Genomic DNA, 22,026 nt, shown 5'->3' on the forward strand with positions numbered 1-22,026 from the left:
TTATGTTTAAGGTTAATAAAGCATTTACTAAATTTTTTGTGCTTCATAACATTAAAATTTCTGTATCATAAACCAAATTGTAGATTTAACAAAATCTTAAGCCCTAAAATCGTAGCTGGACAAAGTGTCTCAAAAATCAGCCTTGTTACGTCATAAAAATAAAAGGAAATGAGAGGAGAAGTGGGAAAGAAAACCCCTAAAAAAGAGATTGATTATCCCTCTTTTTTATGACGTCCTAAGGCTGATTTCTTTAGACACTTTGTCTAGCTACCAAAAATCATGCAGACTTGCGGAAAAATATGAAAAAGGGTAGGTCTGTTACAATAATATAAAAGTATAATTCTTCAAAACATTCATGATGGAAAATATACTAAAGTCAGGAGTGCCTTTTTTTCTAGCACCAAATATTAATCGCCATATAAATAACTTAGAGGCCTCTAAGGGTACATTGAGGAAAGAGAGCGGGGTTAGGGTCAAGTGGACAGTCAATTAAAGTTTTTAAAAGAAAAACTTAATTAAATCAAATCAAATTTTTCGAGATGCTATATGTACCCTCCTACAAAATAGTTATACATCTTACCTAAATCTAAAAGAAGCTTTACTGTAAAGGAGAATTAAATCGGTCCAAACATTCAGACTCAAATACAAACTTCCTATTACTTTTCTAAGAGTATATAAAAAAGTGATTATTTCTTCTTAATTAAAGCTATATTAAGATTTAAAACAAAGATTTTTATGAGCAGTTTAAATTTGTTCTACAAAAGTACAAGCAAAGTAATTTTATTAGTTGTACTTTTGGTGGTACCATTAACATTGAAGAATGCGAAGGTTTTTCATATATTCTATCGTTTGTCCAATTGACATAGCAAATATAGACTGATACTCGACTTCTTTTATTTTCCGTCTAGTTTGTGTGCTAGATAGAATCTCTATTACTTGATCCTTTTTTTATAAGGACGTCCAAGCGGGGTTTTTTTTGGGGGGGGGGAGGGGGGAGTAAAAACTTACATTTTGGGTATAAAATGTAAAAACCTAAGGGCTTTGAACCATAGCGAAAAGTTATTAAAAATCAAACTCTATTGCTCTCACGCCCATTTCCTCAGACTCCGCCCCTTTGACCAGTTTTTGGGAGATGTGTTAGTCAAACTGTAAATTTTTATGTTTGTAAGCAATTTCAGATATCTTATTGAACAAATATACCTTTCTAAAAGAACATGTGCAGCTTCTAAAATTAAGTACAATTTTGAACTTACCATTAAGAATCGCTCTTTAAGGGGCGTTGCCACGAAAGGGACTATACCCAAAAATTCTAAACTTAAATAATTGGTAACAGAGTAAGGAAAGATTTGGATTTTGTAAAAGTGTTGAATGTGTTTTATTTTTTTGGATAAATTACTCTAAGTTAGTCAGCATATCTTCAGGCATTTAACTTTTGCTTATAATAATGTGTTATTATTAATGGGGAATATTTTAGCTGGAATGTATTAACAATTTTGTAAAGTAAAAGAACAGGCGAAGAAAATGCTCTATTTTTATAAGAGAAAACTAAATATTGTATTTTCTCATTAAGAGCTCGGTTAATAAAGTTTATAGTCTATTCATAAATGCAAGAAAAAAAGGATGAAAATACTGCGTGTATGATAAAATTCAAAATTCTAAATGAACAATCATTTTATACGCCTACTCCTTTTTAATTTTCATTTATGATAGTTTGACTTTAGTAAAGCGTTTGATAACATGTAGTGTTTTTTTTAATGCGTCCATTAAACATGTTGTGTTGTTTTTTTAATGTGTTCATTCAAAAACTAGTAAAATAAAGACAAAACAAATATTACAGGTAGTATATCCTTCGAACCAAAGTTTTAAACACCAGATTTCTAACTTTAAAAGTATGTGTTTCTAACCCCTTCAGGAATCTCTAATCCATACAAGGCACTTGCCCTAAGGAGATTCCCTCAGCTTACTTTGCCTATCTTAAAAAAAATAAACATCTTTTACTATCTTTTTATCTTTCTAAGATTTTGTTTGTGATTGAAATTTGAAACACATATATTGTTAATTAATTAAAATAAGAATGTAATAATGTCATAAGGTACTATGTACGCGAAGGATCTTTCAAGCTGGATCTATTCAGCCTGCTTCCTCTGGAAATACTTGGATACTTGTATTATAATTACTGGAGCACAAATATCACCATCCTGCGGCTACCAAGATTACTCAAGTTTGCAGATTTTCTCTCATTTTTCAAGAGACTTGGTGAGTGGTTTTTAATATTTTGTATTTTTAAAAGTAGGGCTAGAACCACAGTACATGGAATAGGCAATACAAGATAATTTAATCTGACACCAAAATTATGATAAACAAAATTACTCTTTTGATAAATTAGTATTGAAGCAATGATTTGGAGAATGTTAATTTTGTTCTGTTCTTAACTAATTTTAAGCTAACCAATGCCTGATCAAGTTTATGAAGTGTGGGGAGAAAAAAAGGATTAAATTTTTACATCTTAGAAGTACAATTTTTGTACCCATAATCTACATAAAGGGTGATTTTGTTTCTCGTAATAAGTGGTGTACATCAAGTTTTCCTCCATGGTCTCATCCCCTAACGTGACGCCTCACTTTTTGACTCAATCCAAAATGTTAATTAGCGGGTTTAAGAATAAATAACATAAATTGATCAATAATAGTTATTTCTTGCATCGTATTTAAGCAGCTTTCCGCGGATATAAAATGTACAATTATAAGATAAAAACCCGTTTTTTTAGACCCGAGATGCCGAAGGCACGGAATAGATAATTCGGTGCTAGACATATTTTTTTTTCGTATTGATAGAACCGGTTCTAATCCACCGGTTTCGAATGAATACGAGATAATGATTTCTAGTGATTTATTGGAATTACAAGTAAAATATCATTATTAAAAAATCAATCCTACAATTTATTATTTCCTCCCTAAAAATCCGTAAAGAAAGATTATTATAGAAAACTTTCAATAAATCAATTTTAACAATAATTTATCCTTAGAACGAGATTATATAACTTATCCAAATTAAATCTTTATCATTTTAAGGCATAGTTAGTATTACATAAATCTTAGTATTAAATTGTTAAAATATCGTAAATGATGATAAACAAAATTACCCTTCTGAAGATTATTTGTTGATTTTGACACTGCTAGTTTATACCATTCAATCAAGATTTATTAAAAGTTTTTGGATGCGAGAGAGCATGTATATTTTTCATTCTATTGTCCCCTCTCCCTCTGATTTTTTGTCCAGGGACCTGCCACAAATCTAAATTCGTCTTTGATTGTATGACTTTCGTCTTAAGTGTACATAGTTCAAATTACACTCAACCCATATGCCTTACTGCAATAGCAAAAGATAGACAGAAAGACAAACAATTTGAATTTACTGAAGAATAGTGAAATGAAATGCAATACAGAAGTAATTAAAATACTAATATCTATAATAATCATTTTTTAAGATTTTTTTCAATTGAATAATAAATTATTTTTAGCTCTTTATTGATATGATTTTTTCCTTTGATATTAAAGATGAATCTGAATATGATTTCTTGCAAATGTTAGTGACAATTTCTTTCCTTTGGAGATCCTTTGAGGTGATTTCCCTCAAAGTGCTTGTCAGACTCTGAAACGCCCGCCCCCCCCCCCTAATTATGAAATAAATTAAAAATAAGGGAGTTTTTTTTGGGTAGATTCATGCAGTGAAATATCCCTACGGGTCTACATTACCTATAATAACCTAACCTAACCATACCTAACTAATAGACAAACAAATGGAAAACTACCTCACCCCTTATTTTCAATTCTAATAAAGGAGGGGAGGAAGGAAGGCTTCTTTGCCCCACAAGGCAATTTGAGGGAAAGTATCGTCTTTGATATCTTATTCACAATTATTTCTAGCTGCTCTCACTCGCATTGTGTGTTCTATAAAGTTTTTCAACCCAAACAAAAACAATTACGTTCATCAGATCTTTCAAATTATTTAAGAAAAATATAAAGCAAAAAAATTATAAAATATAAAGATATTTTGAAAATTTAGAAAATGTGTAAATTTTATTTCGAATAGAATGTCTTATCTATCCTTCTGTGACTGCCACTAGTTTTCCCCTTTTCATTTTTGTTTATCCATAACCTATTTTTGACCTATCTCAATATCCCTGTAATATTATACTCTAATCTCAATGGTGTAATAAAAATTGACCTTCCAATCTCACTTTTATATGGCAGGAATCGAGAAATCAGAGAGGGAGATGACATTGGGCTGTTTATTACACTGGTCCCTAAAGTTATATAATTACATTTTCTTTTTCGTTGGCTTATCAACTTTGGAGACTTTTATTGAATTGTGATTGATTAGTTCATTAAGTTAAGTGTCCAAACGTTTCAACCACTAATTGTAATCTATAGAGCCTAAATTGGGTGTATCATCATTGGAGATGTACATTGCACATATATTTATCTATTATCTTATCCCTTTAGATCCCTGTCAAGAAATACAGGAAGAAAGGGAGGAACGTAACAACTTATAAGTTGTTAGTTTTACTTTACTGCTGATATTGTATCAACTTAGAAGACTATAGTCCTTACAGTTCATAACCGTAAGAATTCCGAGAAAAATTCTTAACCACAAATAAATATTTTTTCTATAATTCGTATAATGTTTTTACATAGTTTTGTGTCGATTGAATTGAAAGGCAGGAAGATTATATGTAATGTAAAATATTATATAAAAGTATTCCTAAGTGAAAAAAACATTGCGTTTCAGTAAATTAATTGTGACAATTTGTCAAAAATTATTTGTCTATTTTTCTTCTAGGGAAGAAATTTTATTTTCAAACTATAAAATGATTTTTCTTTTACCGATATGATTAACTTTGCCCCTATCTTTTAGGGCTTCGCCTGTAAAATTCTGAATAATTAATATAAAACACGCAAATGATAAATAATACCCAATATGTCACAAAGTCTTCTCTGGAAAGCTTAATTTAATCTGCTCACAAAGACAAACAACCAGTTCCTTTATATTTTTTAGCAACGAAGCAAATACACATTGTCTGTCAGTCTGTAACACTAAGGGGGACATACAACAGGAGTATCCATAGACGTCCAAGGGGGGGGGGGGGGGTAATGGGGTGATTACCCCCTTCCCCTAAATAAATTTGGGAGGCACCCCCAAAATTTTGGATTTTCAATTTTTACCCCCCCCCCCAAAATAAAAAAAAATGCCTCTATGAAATAAAGATTACCCCCCCCCCCCCCCAATAAAAAAGCTTGGACGCCCCTGGGAGTATCTATATTAATATGTAAAGGTTTCGTGATTTTTTTTTATTTTATCCTTATCTTTTTTAAGGCCATGGAAAATCTATAACTCTGTAACTCGACTTACGAATTTGTCCATCCATTTTAAAATGCTCCCCTTTTTTATGGATGTGTCATTCTTGTTTATATTTTCTTCATATATTAACTAGCAAGCTATTTTGTAAAGAACAATCCAACTACAAAAACTTTATTTTGGCAAAATCTTTAATTTTACAAGAAGTAACCAGTACCCTTGTTTTTTAATTATATGCAGTTATTATATAAGCATAAGAATTTATTTGTTGTATTATGTATACTTTATCAAAATTGTTAATAGTTGTTGTATTATGACATAAATTCAAAATCTTATTCAAACCTTCTCATTGTAGAAGCTTTTTTTAGTTTAGAATGGTTTATGAACTTTGCAGGGTTAAAGATCTTTTATATACCTGATTAGTCTGATAGAATTATAAAATTTAAAAGGAAAAATTATAAGATTAAACCAGTTTTGTTAGCCCCGAGGAGCTTAAGGCACGGGCTTACAAAACTGGTATTAATTATATGATTATTATTTTAATAATATGTTTCGAAGCAATTCTGAAAAAGGGGTTATATTTGCTAGAGTTGTAAAAAAAGAAAGTTAGCCGTTTATTTTTATTTGTTGTCCTAAACTAACAACTCTTGTTGGGATAAGATTAAAACTTACACCAAAAACCAGGGAGGGAGGGAGGGAACATTGGATCGACTGTAAGTTTGATAGCCAAAAAACGATGTGGACTTTAATTAAAGCTTGATAAAGTCGTACAAACTAGCAGTGTCCATAATTTTAATCTACAGAAGGTATAATTTTGTTTATCATAATTTGGAGTGTACATCAATTTATCATTTGTCTTATTCCCTAAGATCCCTGGCAAAACTTTCATAATATATAACACTAAGAGTTTACAAATGTACACATATATAATACAGTGCAGTGCAAAAAAGGAAATATTTTAATTGCGAAAAACTTTTTAAAATGTAAAAAAATCTATCCTATTATTGTACAAAGTAATTAGCGGTTGCACCCTTAGCACCTAGGTGCTCTTCATTCGAAAGGTAGGGGAGGTGGCCATAATATAGCCTAAACCCATCTTGGGACCCATGTGAAGCTTAAGTAGTTTTTGAAATTTTAAGCTTAAGCTAAAAAGCAATTATGAACATTTTCAAAATTGGAAAAATATTTCTAAGAGGATTACGCCGAATCATCTAGAGGATCATACAACAGACATCCAACCCTTTGATTGCATGGCCTTTATAATAAGTTTCTCTTTTTCATGGGCCAAGACATTCCCCCTATTCTTTCTATTTGTGTTACGTACCAGACATATGTAGCAGCAAAAGGTACCATTTTTAACGGGAAATAAACAACAGCTTGTAACAGGTAGAAATACTGACCGAAAATTGCACGGGTTACATATTGCACTTACAACTTATGAAAATAAATGATATTATTTTTACTGATTTTTGAATAACAAATATGAAAATAATAATGTGTAACAGTTAGGGCGTTGAAATCAACTTTATAGAAGTAAAAAAGTTTAACAAAGATAACTATATTGTCCTTATATTTTGTCATAACTTCTTGATAAAATTTCAATGAAGACGAAGAAAGTCCCTCAAAAAATTAGCATGTTACGTCATAAACACGAGGGATTATCCATCTCTTTGTTAGGGGTTTTCTTTCCCACTCCTCATGCCTCATGTTAATGACGTCATTGAGGGACTTTCTTCGTCTTTAATTTCAAGCAACTTTGAATATCTGCTATTATTTACCAATCATGTGTCTCCATATCAAAATATGAGTGTATGAGTGAACCAAAGTCCGTTTAAAAATATCTCACTCCTACCCGTTTATTGGCCAGTTTGTTCATCCAGTTGGAGGGGATGGGATGGGATAGGCCATAGTTCATGAAGTCTGTGTCAACCTCCTAACTGTACATTGCTTATGATTCTTCTTCTGTGATATTACAATAATAACATAACAAAGACAAGATTTTGAGTAGCGCATCTACTATACAATACTAATAAAGCACATATCATGAGGTCTGTTTGAATATCCTAACTGTACATTGCTTATGATTATTCTTCTGTGGTACTACAATAATAACATTACAAATACAATTTTGAGTAGCCCATCTACTATACAATACAAATAAAGCACATATCATAAAGTCTATTTGAACCTCCTAACTGTACATTGCTTATGATTAAACTTCTGTGATATTACAATAATAACATTACAAATACAATTTTGAGTAGCGCAACTACTAGACAATACAAATAAAGCACATGTCCTTAAGTCTATTTGAACCTCCTAACTGCATATTGCTTATGATTATTCTTCTGTGATATTACAATAATAACATTACAAAGACAATTTTGGGGTAGCGCATCTACTAGACAATACAAATAAAGCACATATCATAAAGTCTGTTTCAACCTCCTAACTGCACAACATTGCTTAAGATTATTCTTCTGTGATATTACAATAATAACATGACAAAGACAAGATTCTAAGTAGCGCATCTACTATACACATGGTAGAAAGGGGCAATGAACAGTATATTACACCGATAGATGGTTTTGTAATTACGTGATCTTTATCGTTGGCTCAAAAACTTGTGATTCTTCTTAATAGATCTTTACTGGTTTGTTATGAATTAGAAGTGTAAATATTTTCAATCTTTAGAATGGGAATTTTGTTTATCATAATTGGAGATGTATCATCCGTTGTCTTATCTATTAAATTTTTTACTATTATTATACAATTTATGCCAAAAAAACCTCTTGAACGTAAATAAAGATGTATCTCTAAAACTTATTTTAAAAGTTTAAAACACTAATATAAAAATGCTTAAAGATATCAAAGTGATTTGGAGATACTGCATAATTTAAAGCTAAATTAATTCGTACTGTATATAGGGCCCAAACGTGGTAAAGAGTACAACTTTTAAAGCAATGAGACAAACCCTAAAAAGTATGGTTAAGGAGCATAGGCTAGCATAGGATATTTTCAGTATTTAACCTACTAGGAAAAAGAGAAAGATTATGTTTTTATCGCAACGCATTATAGAAAGCTTTCCGCGGATAATAGATTGAAAAAATTATCTATAATACGATGCTATACATATGATTTTTCAGTATGTCTGAGAACCTGTTCTAATCCATCGGATATAAATCGGTTTCGAAGCGAAAATGGAATAGTTATTCAAAGACCAATAAAGTCCTTCATTATAATTGGACTTAATTGTTTTAGATGCCAAGTCTAGCCGGCTGCAGTACGTGATCCGCCTGATGAAGACCGTCATCTACATGTTGTACCTGATCCATCTGAATGCATGCGCATACTTTGCTATCTCTCAGGCAAGGCAACAAAAATAAAAGATGTTATATTTTAAATGTATTAAATCTGATATAATAATAAATTTTTCCCTCTCTTGCCAGGCGCAAGGACTGGGTACCAACAGCTTTGTGTACGACGGTAAGGGGTCAGCCTACATCAGATGCTTCTACTTTGCCACCAAAACAGCCACATCCATTGGTAAGATATGTGACTACTGACTAGTTATTTACCTTGTTGGGTCGGGTTTCAAGGGATCATCTAGAGAAACTAGAGCATCATCCGCTTGTAATGGGATGCTATACTCTAACACACACTATAAGATATTAAGTTAAATAACATTCAACAAACAACCAACCATTTGATTGTACGACATTTATCTGGAAGTCCTAACTGTGCATTGTACCTTATGAGTTGTGCCTGTTTTTGAGCCAAGGTTGTTTAATGCTGATACCTTTTCCTGCATCTTAAAACTTGGTTAACTAGGAATAGCTTGCTTGATTAAAAATTGAAGGAAAATTATAATAATATTAGAAAAGAAAAAGTTTAAAATTCTATTCATGAAAAGATGTATTTGTTGATTGGCGTCCCGCAGGGATGTTTGTTTTTACAAAACAAGTATAAGCATATTCAATGGTAAAAATAGAAGAAATTATGGATACTATTCACAAATTGGAGTCTAATTTTGACTAACATCATTAATATTGATTTTGACACCCATCCTTAAACCCAAACCAAACCTGTGTTACAAACAATAAGATGGGAGTATTTTGGGTTTATGGGGGGGGGGGGGGGAAATACCCCTTTAGGTTTAAGGGATGTATGGTTTTTTTACCTGGACACCCACGTTGGCTACATTAGGGGGGTGGGAGGAGTGTGCATCCACTTAAGATGTAAGTTGTAACACATTTGAAAAGTGTAAATTTACAAAAACACTTTAAAGTTCTTTTCATTGGATCTTGTTTGGTTTTTAGATTATGCTACAAACCATTTTACTAAGGTGATAACAATAGAGACAAACTTTCTAGGTGAACACTGTAAGTACATTCCGGACTTATTATTGTTTCAAACATTTGACAGATTTTGGTGAAATTCTTTCATTTGGTTTGCATTATGAGTCATAAATATCTTAGGATAAAGCTTTACAACTGCAGATTTTTGACTATTTATTATAGGACGTCTGGCTACTGATTTTTCATTACAAAAGTCGTCTTGCTATACTTTTTATTGATAACCATCCATGGGTGATTACGGAAGAGGAATAAAAACATTGTACAAAATGTTAAAAAGTTTCTACAACGATTTACTTTGCAAGTAGCAAATTAGATTTAGATTTATCTTGAAACTCCAGTGAATGTTTAAATTGATGCTGGAAATTGCCCTTATTGAAAAAAAATGTTTTTTCCTTCGCCTATTTTTTTTATAATTTGACATTATCCTATCCATACTGAAGAATCTCGCTAACTACTGAACCGATATGGTTCTCCTTTACAACGGGAGCTTCCCTTTGGTCCTGGGAAGGTTTATAACTATTTTAGGGGAGGGTACCATCACCCTTCTAAGTGAAATCGCTCTTGACATCCCACCGTTATTTTAATATATAACTTGATTATTTTTACTAATTAGAATTAAATACAGCAGCAAATATAGCAAAACTGGAGAATCCAATAGGACGACGAGAAAATTTATTTTTTACATTAACATTAAATGATTGACTTTCAGCTCAGACTAACCTGTTAAGAATATGGTATTAAATTCTCATTCTATTGGCAGTAAAATTGTACGTTTTCTTTCAGGGGGCAGTTTTCATCCTTTTCTTTTTTGTAAATTAATCAAATAGATTTCCCCGTTGGTCAAAACTTCTCTAAAGAGTATAAAAAAAAACATGGAGGGAGAGGACATTGGACTGTAAATGATAGTTTGGGAATGAATATTTATTAGGAAAGTTAAAAGATGTCACGAATTGATGAACCGATATGACTCTCCTTTTCAGTGAAGCTTCTTACAGTTCTAGGAGATGTCTAGGAGTACACTCCATCTCTGGAAAAAGTTGAATTTAAAAACGTTCAATTTATATTCAATCGATTTTTAAAATCTCAAAAAACAAATCCAATGCTTGATATTCCTAGAATACTAACTCTTGTATTAAAATTTTCAGGAAAGAACAACCGTCCCAAGAACATAGCAGAGATAATATTTATGACCAGCAGCTGGATGATGGGCGTATTTGTTTTTGCCATTCTTATAGGTAACTTCATTTTGAAGCAGCATATGGTAACTATAAAAATGACATCATAGAATACAAATGACTAATGATAGGCCAATACACAGACTAAATTACCAATGACAGACCAGTACAGTATACATTTTAATTTGCCAATGGTAGGCCAGTATGTCGTCATTTTTTATAGGTACCATATTTGGGATTATGTGTCATTCATTTTTGCAAGAACGTCCTAGCCTTTTTTTGGTTCCTTTAGGGGAGGGAAAGGATGGTAAAATTTTATTCAACTTTTGGAGTGATTAATTTTCTTTAAATTTAAACTCGCCTCACATGCCAGTCTCACCCTCTCACCCCTCTATAAAAAAATCTAAAAAGTTTGTTTTCAGTATTTTATCTTATAAAATGAGTTACAGTGTTCTTTCAAATCTGTTTCTGTTTCTAAGTAGAAGAAAAATTCAAACGTTTTATTCCAGAAACATTTCCCTCAAAATATCTCCAAAATTTAAGTAATATTCTAAACATGTTTTCAAATTTTTCTTCTATAATATGCTAAAAAATGTGGGGGGAAAAAAGGATTGAACACGATACAATGCAATGAATTAGTAGCACCTTATAAGTACTGGTTGTCTGTATAGCTTTCTGCCTCTCCTAGTCCGTCAGTCAGTAATGCCATGATTATCATTGGTAAAACATTTGGTTGAAGGTGCACCTCTCTTATTGTCTTAAATTTTTTAAAAGGAAGATCCAGTAATTTTGATATTCAAGTGGATAAACTTGATAAATTCAAATGTTCATAAAGAGGTTGCGCTACCAAAAATCGTATTCTGCACATAATGCTATTATTGAATATTAAAGTGAAATAATAGAGGGGACACGTGCACTATGGAACAGTGTGGGGACCCTATGCAGAATTTCAATTGGGTCTTAATATCAGCAAATAGAATCGGAAATATTAACATGGCCAAGTCGCTACAAAGGAGCAGAAAGCAATTTGCTAACAGAATACACCATTTGTGCCATGTAGTTGTCTGGGTTATACATCTATACTTTTACATTTATTATTTGAATAAAAATAAAACATTTTCTGTGAACATTATTCTCACTCCTCAGTTTCTTTTTCATCCTTTTCCATTTGAGTAAATCCTTTCTACATTTATTTGTGATCATCTGTCATTCTAGGTTCTAAACAAGCACGTTCATGTTGAAAGTATAGATATATTATGGTTTGGGTCTTACGCCAGATTAGCATGTACTTTAATAATGTTAAAGCTGGCAAAAATATAACGATTCCTCCCTTTACCCCCTTTAGCTCATCCCCTCCCCTCTTACTGGATGAACAAACTGATCAATATACTAGTTCGATGTTAGCAAGCTAAATTGACGACAATTTTTCCTCTGTCATATTATTCCATTTCGATCAAAGGTGTAGAAAAGTTTATTTCATGTTGCTCTATACCTCAAACAAATATTCTAAATGTTTAATTCGTGCTTATTTTAGGTTAAGTTAGGTGACAAAAGTTAGAAGAGCCCTGGAGGGTCATAACCCCCCGCTTTGACTGAAAAATGTTTTTTATGTAAATAAAACAGGGGAGTATAGGTTGACCATAAATAGTTCTCAGAGTTTTTAAACACATTTTTTTAAAATTTATTTGGACGGGTAATAACCCCCTCTCATTCAGAAACTAAGCAACTTATTTCTGTATATATCGTTTAAATCTAATTTATGAAGAGAGTTAAGGATTCAAAGTCTATTATAACATATGATTTTTGTTTTATATTGTACATTGATGTACAAATACAAAACTCTTTTGTTTATTTTTAGGTGCAAAGCTTCTCTTTTATTTACTTACACTGGTCGTTTCTTTCCTAATGTTATATTTATGACTTCTTTAGCTAAATTTTGTAATAATTAGACAGTCATGTATTGATTATATCTATCTATGGCGAAAATTTTAGCCGGGGTTCTGACAACCCCGCCCCCCCCCCCAAAAAAAAAAAGCTTGAACGCCATGGATTTAAATGGTTAAAGGATATACAAAAATAATAATAAAAAAAGATTATGTCTATGTTTCCCCTTTTTTTTTGATAAAAATAATAGTTCTAAGAAATTATATTTGTGTACAAAACAAAAATATTATCAATATCCCTTCAAATTTAAATTGGAGAAAAAAATACCATTCAATTTATACTAGTAGTGAGGAAAATGCCTCTTTTTTTAGCTTAAAAAAGATACATTAACATTATACCGCCAGTTTTTTTGAAGAAATATATTTTTGTTCATATGCGATATCTTGTTATCTTTAATCGTTTCACTTTTCTAAAAATATTAATCAAATTTGTTTCCTATGAAATAGTTCCTATAGAAAAGAGGGCATATAATACAAATGACCAATGACAGGCCAATACACAGACTAAATTACCAATGGCAGGCCAGTATACATTTTAATTGACCAACTGCAGGCCAGTATACATTTTAATTGACCCATGTGAGTATGACGTCATTTCTTATACACACTGAAAAAAGCTTTAAAGAGGAATACACATTTTATTACAAAATTGAAATTATATTAGAAACTGTTAGGAAAAAGATATTTGTATTGAATGAACTCTGCAGTTTTACTCAAGAAAAAATAGAAAAGCTGATTGACAGAACAATGAAATGATTATGTAAAATAATCATGACTTTGTCAGAGCAACTTTTTTTTGAAAATTTTTGCAAATAAAAATTTTTACGTCATCGATATAAAGAGGGTCATTTTTTCCCGTAAAATTTGGTGTGGTGTGTTAGTCAAATGCTCTTATTAAATCAAACTGTTCTTAATTTTGACCAAATGTATATACATGAAATGGTCATAATTAGGAATAGCTTGACTTTTTAAGAGCATTTGACTAACACCTAACTAATGTATTGGGTTTCTACGGAAAAAAAAACATATCGAACAAAGACAAAAGTTGCAAAATTGAAATATATTTTTAAAATCATTTTCTTATTCCTTTTTCTCTTTCATCACTACTTGACCTACTGACATTCTCTGTAACTTTATTATTATAAAACAAATTCATAGAATAATATCGTATCAAACATCCAGACAGGGAACAAAAATAGATTAGGGTACAGGTAGCGAAATAAAGAAGCTGTTTATAGTGCCTTAAAAGAAATCCCAAGTTACAATACAAATGACTAATGATAGGCCAATACACATACTAAATTACCAATGGCAGGCCAGTATACATTTCAATTAACCAATAGTAGGCCAGTATGACATAATTTTTTATAGGTAATATAAAAAGATTCCGAAATAAATTGGTATGACAATTTATCGACACCCTTAATCATGATAAATAAATTGCTCTTCTGTGGATTAAAATCATAAGTGAAAAAAATATTGAAAACTTCTATTTTTGTACAACCCAATTAATATCTAACAATATTCAACAAAAATACTTGATTTAAAAACTTTTGGGATTAGTTTTAATTAATGGTCCAATGTTCTCTTTCTCCCTGGATTAAACCTCAAAAAATAAAATTTCAGTGTTAGAAAAAACAAAAAGTATTTAAGGGGTAGGATTTTTGCTTGATTCATTTTCTTTTATGGATGTGGAAAATCCTCCTTTTGAACAGATAAAAGCTTTGGGAAGCTTTCCTGATGTGTATAACAAAATCGGTCCAGTGTGGTTAATGAGACCAATAATTTGTCTAACCTCAAATATTTTAGGTAACATTCGAGATATTCTTGGTACAGCTATGAAAAACCAGACAGATTTCCGCAGACAATTAGACGCTGTTTCTAACTATATGCTCAAATTTAAGGTTGGTAAATTGAATTTTTTTTCTCCTTTTTATATCTCTACTTGTGACTTCGCCCTCAAAAGTACTAATAAAAAAGAAAAAAATTATGGGGAAGGAGTAATTTTTTATGGAGGGTCCAACAAAATATAGCTAAAAGCCACCAAAGGACCACTAAGTATTTTCCCTGAAATTCATAATCTAATCGGTGCAGCGTTTATAAAGAGTAGCTAAAACTTCAGACATCGTTCTTCTTTGTATCATACTAGCGGCTTAGTTTAGCCTCTAGTTGCTTCGACCCAACTTACAGAGTAGATGCAACAAAGAGGAGTTTTGAATACTGATAAACAATTTCTACAGTGTACCCTATATTTTTATAACCAGGAGTCTCATGGGATAAGACAATGGATAATAAATTGATGTACGTTGCCAAAGATAATAAACAAAATTATACAGTTTTAGTAGCGTCCGTCTGTCCGTAATTAATGAATTGGGGGAAATGTGATTTTCTCGGCTCCTATTCAAGATTGACAGCTGAAATTTTTAGTGAAGATTCCCACTATATATACATTGTTTTGTCCGTCTGTTTGTTATTTGGGGTGTTAGATCGTTTCCTAGATTTTTACGTTTTCGTGATTTTCTCAACTCCTTTTCAAGATAAAGGGCTGAAATTTTCAGGGATTAATTAATTTTATATTCTACATATTTTCACCAAGTTTTATTAATATTTTATTATTAATTGGGGTGCTTGTTCGATTCCTAGATTTTTTGGTTTTCATGGTTTTCTCAATTTCTATTCAGGATTGACGGTTGAAATTATCAGGGATTGAATTTGCTCATGTTCTACATATTTCCATCAAGTTTCATTAAGATTTGTCTGTTAATTGCGGTGCTAGATCGATTCCTATGATTAAAAGGTTGCGTGATTTTAAATGTGTGATGATTTCCCTATTTTACCAATATTAATATTATTAAATGACACTGCTTTATAGTATTTTTTTCCTGATATACAATCATAATTTTTTAGCTTTGCTACTTTTGGATGTTGTCATCCTTGTTTAATTAGAATTACAAGTTTAAAATTTTTGTAACAAACAATCAAAATCTTATTTTAAAAAGTACCCAAGGTTTAAAGCCAACAAGTGAGATAATATGTTTATAAAACTTTGGATACCAGTACAACTTACAATACATTGTCCCCTCCCCCTCTCCCTGGTTATAATATTGATGTATTGGAGATTGGGCACAGAAATATCCTGTATCAATATTTTTATAACTCTCTACAATCTTACACTCGGTAGCAGGGATAAACAGCCGCATTTTAGACGCAAAATGCCGCCATTAAATTCAATAAAGACGCAATTAATGAATAAGCAAAGCATGTACCATATTTATAAATAGACAATAAACTTATAAAAAAAATCCTTAATTAAGATAAACAAACTTATCCCTTCTGTGGATTTAAATAAATAGTTGAATTTTTTTAACCTACTAGTTTTGAAACAACCAATCAAAATTATATAAAAGTACAAAGTTTTATAGCCAACGAATAACATGAATTTATTATAAAACTTTTGGCACATTCCAATGTTACATTTATTCCTGTTTTAGGGTACTTTGTAGCCGTAAGGGATGTGTTGTAAAAAAAGTAATTGAGCGAAAGCAGCTGCTTAATCACTGCTAGCAGAAAATAAGACAGCAATTAGGTTGCAGCGGCAATGAACATTGCCGCGGTTACCAAACCCAGTGAGCAAAAACTCATTTATTCCCACCCAATTTAGAAATATTAGAAAATTTAGCCAAAAATAATGATCTAAGGATCTCGAAGGGGGGGAGAAAGGGCAAAAAAAAGCCTAAAACCATCCCACAAATGTTTTAAATCTTAGCTAGATTTTAACAGTTAAACTAACAAAAAAATCTTATTGCTTAATATAACAGGATTATAAATAAATAAGAATTTAAAAATATATTTTAGATGAAAAATGAAAAATTAATTAATCAGAATTCGTAAAGGATTTGCTTATGTAATGTTCTAATCAAATTTTTCGTTAAATTAAATAAAAAAAATACATTTTCAAGTTTTTTTTATTATTTTTATAAGTGATGTTGTAAAATAAGGAATATTTAGTAGCATAAAATCGTTTTTAAAACTAACCTTACATCGTATGTCATGCTTCTTAGACATTTCTTTAATTGCCAAAAAATTGTATATATTGCGCTATTTCAAGAAAGAATTGTACTTGTTTTATCTAATATAATAAAGTTCCTGCTAAGTATAAGAAGTTTTCAAGCTGTGAGCTTCTTCTTTACAATTCTTTATCCGGGAACAATGATATGACATCTGGATAAAATTTATCTTTTTCCATTATTTCTGTACTAAAAACAATTTAAGAATCTTTGTTCAAAAACTATAAGAAAACATAATAAGGGCAAAAACTTCTGTAAAAAAAACTTGTTTTTTAAAAGTAAACTGGTTTTTATTTATAATTTTTAGTGATTCTTCAAGCACATTTAGAAAATGTAGCAAGTTAAAAACTTTTTTTATAAATGGAGGTAGAATAGTTTTTTTTCTCATGTGATATATCCCTTTCCTATTTTATATCTTTTTATAGATATATATCTTTTTAATAACCTCACTTCTTTATACACAATACACAAACAGATACTTTCCCTAAAAGTGCTTAACGAGCACAAACCCCCTCCCCCTTAATTTTGGATAAAATTCCAAGACTTAACTTTGCTAGGCCCATACCTGTGGGTCTATCTGGGAGGGAGGGGACATTGTGCTGTTTTTTTTTATACTAGTCCTCAAAGTTTAGAAATACCGTTCTATCATTTGTTGCCTTTTTAAAATTTTTATTGGTAGGTTCATTAATTTGATGGTCCACACATTTCAACCACTAATTGTAATCTATAGAAGGGGCAATTTTGTGTAGCATCATTGGGGATACACTATACATCAATTTATCGGTCATTATCTTATCCATTTAGATCCCTATGGGCTACCAAATGGCAAATATAACTTAATCTAACCTAAACTAAGGTAAAACACTTACACACGAGAACCAAGCCCCCGCCTCCTTCATATCTTTAATTTAGTCAAAATTAAGGGGGGGGGGGTATTTTAAAGCACTTTTAGGGAACCGCCTATAAAACCAGATAAACAATCTATTCTTCGTAGAAGCACAGCTGCTTTATTTTGTCTTCTTGCCTTAATAGACAATAACTCAGGTTATCGTAAAATTTCTAGTTGATCAAAAAATGGCACTAAATACATCGTAAAAATAAGTTATTATTGGCCCCAAAAGTCTGTTAAACACGTTCTTGATTTTTTGATTGTCAGACATACATAATGGCAGATTTATCCATGCCCACGTGTTTTAAATGGTTTTTCATTAGGTATTAAAACAATAATAAATCACTAATTACATTAATAATAAAAGAAAACTGTTATTCCTTAAAGTTAATATTTTGTTGCAAATATTAAAACTTTTACAGTACAGAATTTTATCATTGCACTGAGAAAAAAAAAACTTTTTTCTAGTATTAAATTTCATACAAAACAAGGATGATAACATTTATAAGTAGCGAAGCATAAAATAATCCTTTATGGACTTATTTCTTAAAGCCTCTAGGTCACTTCACTTATTTTTTTTTTTTTTGGGGGGGGGGTTATCTTTTACTAGGAGAGTGAGGATACCCTTCCCTCAAAGTAGTCAAAAAAAACTCCCCTTAACATGCAAGAAGCTTCACTGTAAAAAAGAACAATATCGATTCTGCGGTTAGCAAGATCCTTCGCTACAGACAAAAAAAAACCTTGCTCTTCTATATATCAGAATTGTTATTCTCCCATTGCATTGTCTTATCCCTCAGATTGGAAAATTAAGGACATTACAATTACATTAATCAGAAAAGATATAAACCAGACAATTCATTAGTAAATAATGAGGGGGTTTATACCTTGCAATCAAATCAGCATAATAGCACAGGCACTGGATTTAAATTGGTTCTCAGCCATTCTGAAAATTACGTATAGCATCGTATATCAGACAGTTTTCCACAAGTATTAAAATGAAAATCATAAAATCAATACCAGTTTTGTTAGCCCATAATATCGTAATTTTTCCTTTTAATATATTCGGAAAGCTGTCTATCATGATATGGGATAATAACTCTCCCTTTCTCTCTCTTTCACTCTGTCTGTAGCTTAAGATCTCGTTAACCGCCGTGAAGGTTTTTAATGAACACAGTAATAGTGTTTGACTGATTATGACGTAACAAAAAAAATTAGCCAATGAGAGGCCGTTATTGACCAATGGTAAAATTTATAGTGGCCTCTCATTGGCTAATTTTTTTTTGTTACGTCATAATCAGTCAGACACTATTACTGTGTTCGTTTTTAATAATTGTGAGGGAAGCGTCAATGGAATAACCCCCCCACCCATAAAACTACTAACTCAATATAATGACAATAATTGCTTTTTAACAAATAAATCATTAAACATATTTCATGTTAGTTCATTTTCATAACAAAATTAAAGTTCTCTATAAATTCTTTTGGATAAAGTTTTGGGAATTTTTCTTCATTTTAGTAAAGTATTTGAAAACTTAAATTGAAAGTAATTATCAGATTACAAGTTTACAATAATTCTATAGGAACAAGAATAAAAACTCACAAAACAAGGATGACTTATTTTTTACTGAATTATAGATATGCATTGCTAATGATATTCAAACATTGCCAAATCGTCTTATAAATCACAATTCAATTTATAAAGATCGTTTACGTCCAAGGGAGGGGTAATTAGTTGTTTACCTCCCTAAGCTTTGAAACCCCTCATTTTTAAAATAAAAAGCTTGGATGTCAGTATTTTTCAGAATGTCTGACAACCGGTTCTAATCCACCAGATATTAATAGGTTACGAAGCGAAACTGGAAATGAAATTGTTACCTTTTTTTAGGTACCTAGCGTGGTGCAGACCCGTGTGAAGACCTGGATGCACTATACCTGGAGCCAGCAGAACAGCTTTAATGAAGACAAGGTGCTGAGCTTTCTACCCCTCAAGATGAGGACTGATCTTGCCTTACAGATTCACTACCCAACTTTATCTAAGGTTAGGTTCAAGTACTTTAAAATTTTTTGTTTGTATAAATCTATACGTGTATTATGTAATAGAGAAGGACAGACAGACAGATACTGAATACCGATTAGCTTCGCTGCTAAAAATAATTAAAACTAGTGATTATATTTTGCAGGATTTTAAACCTTTAATGTGAGGAAACACGTGTTAAAGATAAAAATAAATGCAGATATATAGAGAGTTAGGGAAAGGTTGTCGAGATGGAGCGTGTACGACGTGCAACTACCTGGGGATCAACACCAGCAGATCAGCCAGCAAAGTCCATCAACCTACTCCTCACAGAGGAACATGTATTCTGCCATGAATTTTTATGCTAATTGACCAGCCAATGTCGGCTGGACTGGTCAAACTCCTACTACTTAAGGCCGGCATAGAACCTAACCCTGGACCCATCTACATCTGTCCAGTATGCAACGTCGAGCTTAGAAGAAATTCAAGATCTGTCCAATGCTGCAGATGTTCTGAATGGATACACTTTCGTTCACAAAACAACTGTAGCAACCTTAAATCCACAACCAAAAAAGACTACAACAACAAAACCTATATTTGTCCTAAATGTTTAAATGATCCTTTGACTCTTCCAACCAACGCTTCAACTCCTACACAACATTCACCATCCTCTCAAGCACCATCCCAACCTGCTCACCCACCTCCACCTTCTTCACATCATCAACTAACTCTCGACAACGACAACCTTGACTACGACCTCAAAATATTACAATGGAACTGTAATGGTATTAAAAGCAAGAATAATGAACTAATCTCATTCATTGATGAACATCAAATAAAAGTTGTGGTCATTCAAGAAACTAAATTATCAGTTAACTCAACCCCTCCAGTTATCCCCAACTTTACCCTGGTCCGTAAAGATAGGAGAGACAATGGGGGTGGCGTAGCCATCTTTGTCCACAGATCCATCTTATTTGCACAAGCACCAGACCTCCCAGGAGATGGCCACACTGAATCAAATGGAATTAAGATTGGCGATATAAAAATTCGCAATATCTATATTCCACCAGTAACCAGTTATGCACCTGGATTTGAGCCCAACTTTCAAGCAATACTCTCAGAACCAGACTCTCTCATTCTGGGTGATTTTAATGCACATAATCCTTTATGGTATTCAAACATCCAAGATGCCAGAGGTGAGAAACTTGCAGAAGAGATTGCAGAATCCAACTTTGGAGTTCTTAATGAGAATGTGCCAACCAGATTACCATCAAACGGCCAACCCACATCACCAGACATCTCATTAGCTTCAACATCTCTTCTCCCTTATATAGAATGGGAAACTAAAACTGCCCTCAGCTCTGATCACTTACCCATCATCATCAAATTAAAAACTTCCATCCAATCAATTAAAAGTGATTTCAGAAAATTCGTGAACTTTAAAAAGGCAGACTGGCAATCTTTCACCAACATCACTGAAGAAAGATTCAACAGACAACCTGAGCCTGTCAACGTTCACGAAGCAGAAAAGAAGTTCAGAAAGATCTTAAACAAAGCCTCCAAAAAGACTATACCTGGAGGACGAATAAAGGAAATAATTCCTGAAATACCTACAGCTACCACCAACAAGATGAAAGAAAGAGACAACCTCCATGAAACTAACCCAGATTCTCCAGATATTCAGACACTCAACAAGGAAATCTTACAAGAGATTAATGTCCATCGCAAGAACAAATGGAGAGAAAAGATTAGTGAAATCACAAGCGGCTGCTCCTCTAAACTATTCAAACTTATCAAAAATTTAAATGGTAAGAACAAAAGCAATGACAACCAAGCCATTAAGTTCAAAGGGCGCTACCTAACATCATCACTTGGCATTGCAAATAGTTTTAATAAACAATATACATCAATTGTTAGACATGTCACTTCTCCAACATCAAGACTTGTCTCAAGAGGATTAAAGAAAAACAGCCTAGAGGAACCTAACTCTTTCACACCCCAACAAACTGCCGAAGCTATAAAAGCATGTAAAGCCTCCAAGGCAGCAGGACCAGATAACATCTCCAACCTGCATCTGAAACACCTAGGCCCCATAGGTATAAGCTACCTCACCAAGATATTTAATCTATCCATAGCTAGCTGCATTATACCTGATATATGGAAGAACTCGGTCATAATCCCCCTTCTTAAACCTGGTAAAGATCCCCAAGATTCCAACTCCT

General features: G+C 32.1%; 1 protein-coding gene across 1 annotated transcript in view; it reads left to right on the forward strand.

Annotated features, from left to right (window-relative positions):
- Positions 1-22,026, forward strand: part of LOC145315484 (uncharacterized) — a 35,840-nt gene that overhangs the window by 8,039 nt on the left and 5,775 nt on the right. The window contains exons 8-13 of the mRNA XM_080155467.1: positions 2,093-2,256; positions 8,620-8,726; positions 8,808-8,904; positions 10,862-10,951; positions 14,644-14,738; positions 19,676-19,828. Coding sequence (XP_080011593.1) covers positions 2,093-2,256; positions 8,620-8,726; positions 8,808-8,904; positions 10,862-10,951; positions 14,644-14,738; positions 19,676-19,828 — 706 coding nt within the window. The remainder of the gene's footprint in view (positions 1-2,092; positions 2,257-8,619; positions 8,727-8,807; positions 8,905-10,861; positions 10,952-14,643; positions 14,739-19,675; positions 19,829-22,026) is intronic.

Source organism: Acartia tonsa, chromosome 4, assembly GCF_053477335.1.
Source record: "Acartia tonsa isolate MP-2025a chromosome 4, ASM5347733v1, whole genome shotgun sequence".
Taxonomy (NCBI): Eukaryota; Metazoa; Arthropoda; class Copepoda; order Calanoida; family Acartiidae; genus Acartia; species Acartia tonsa.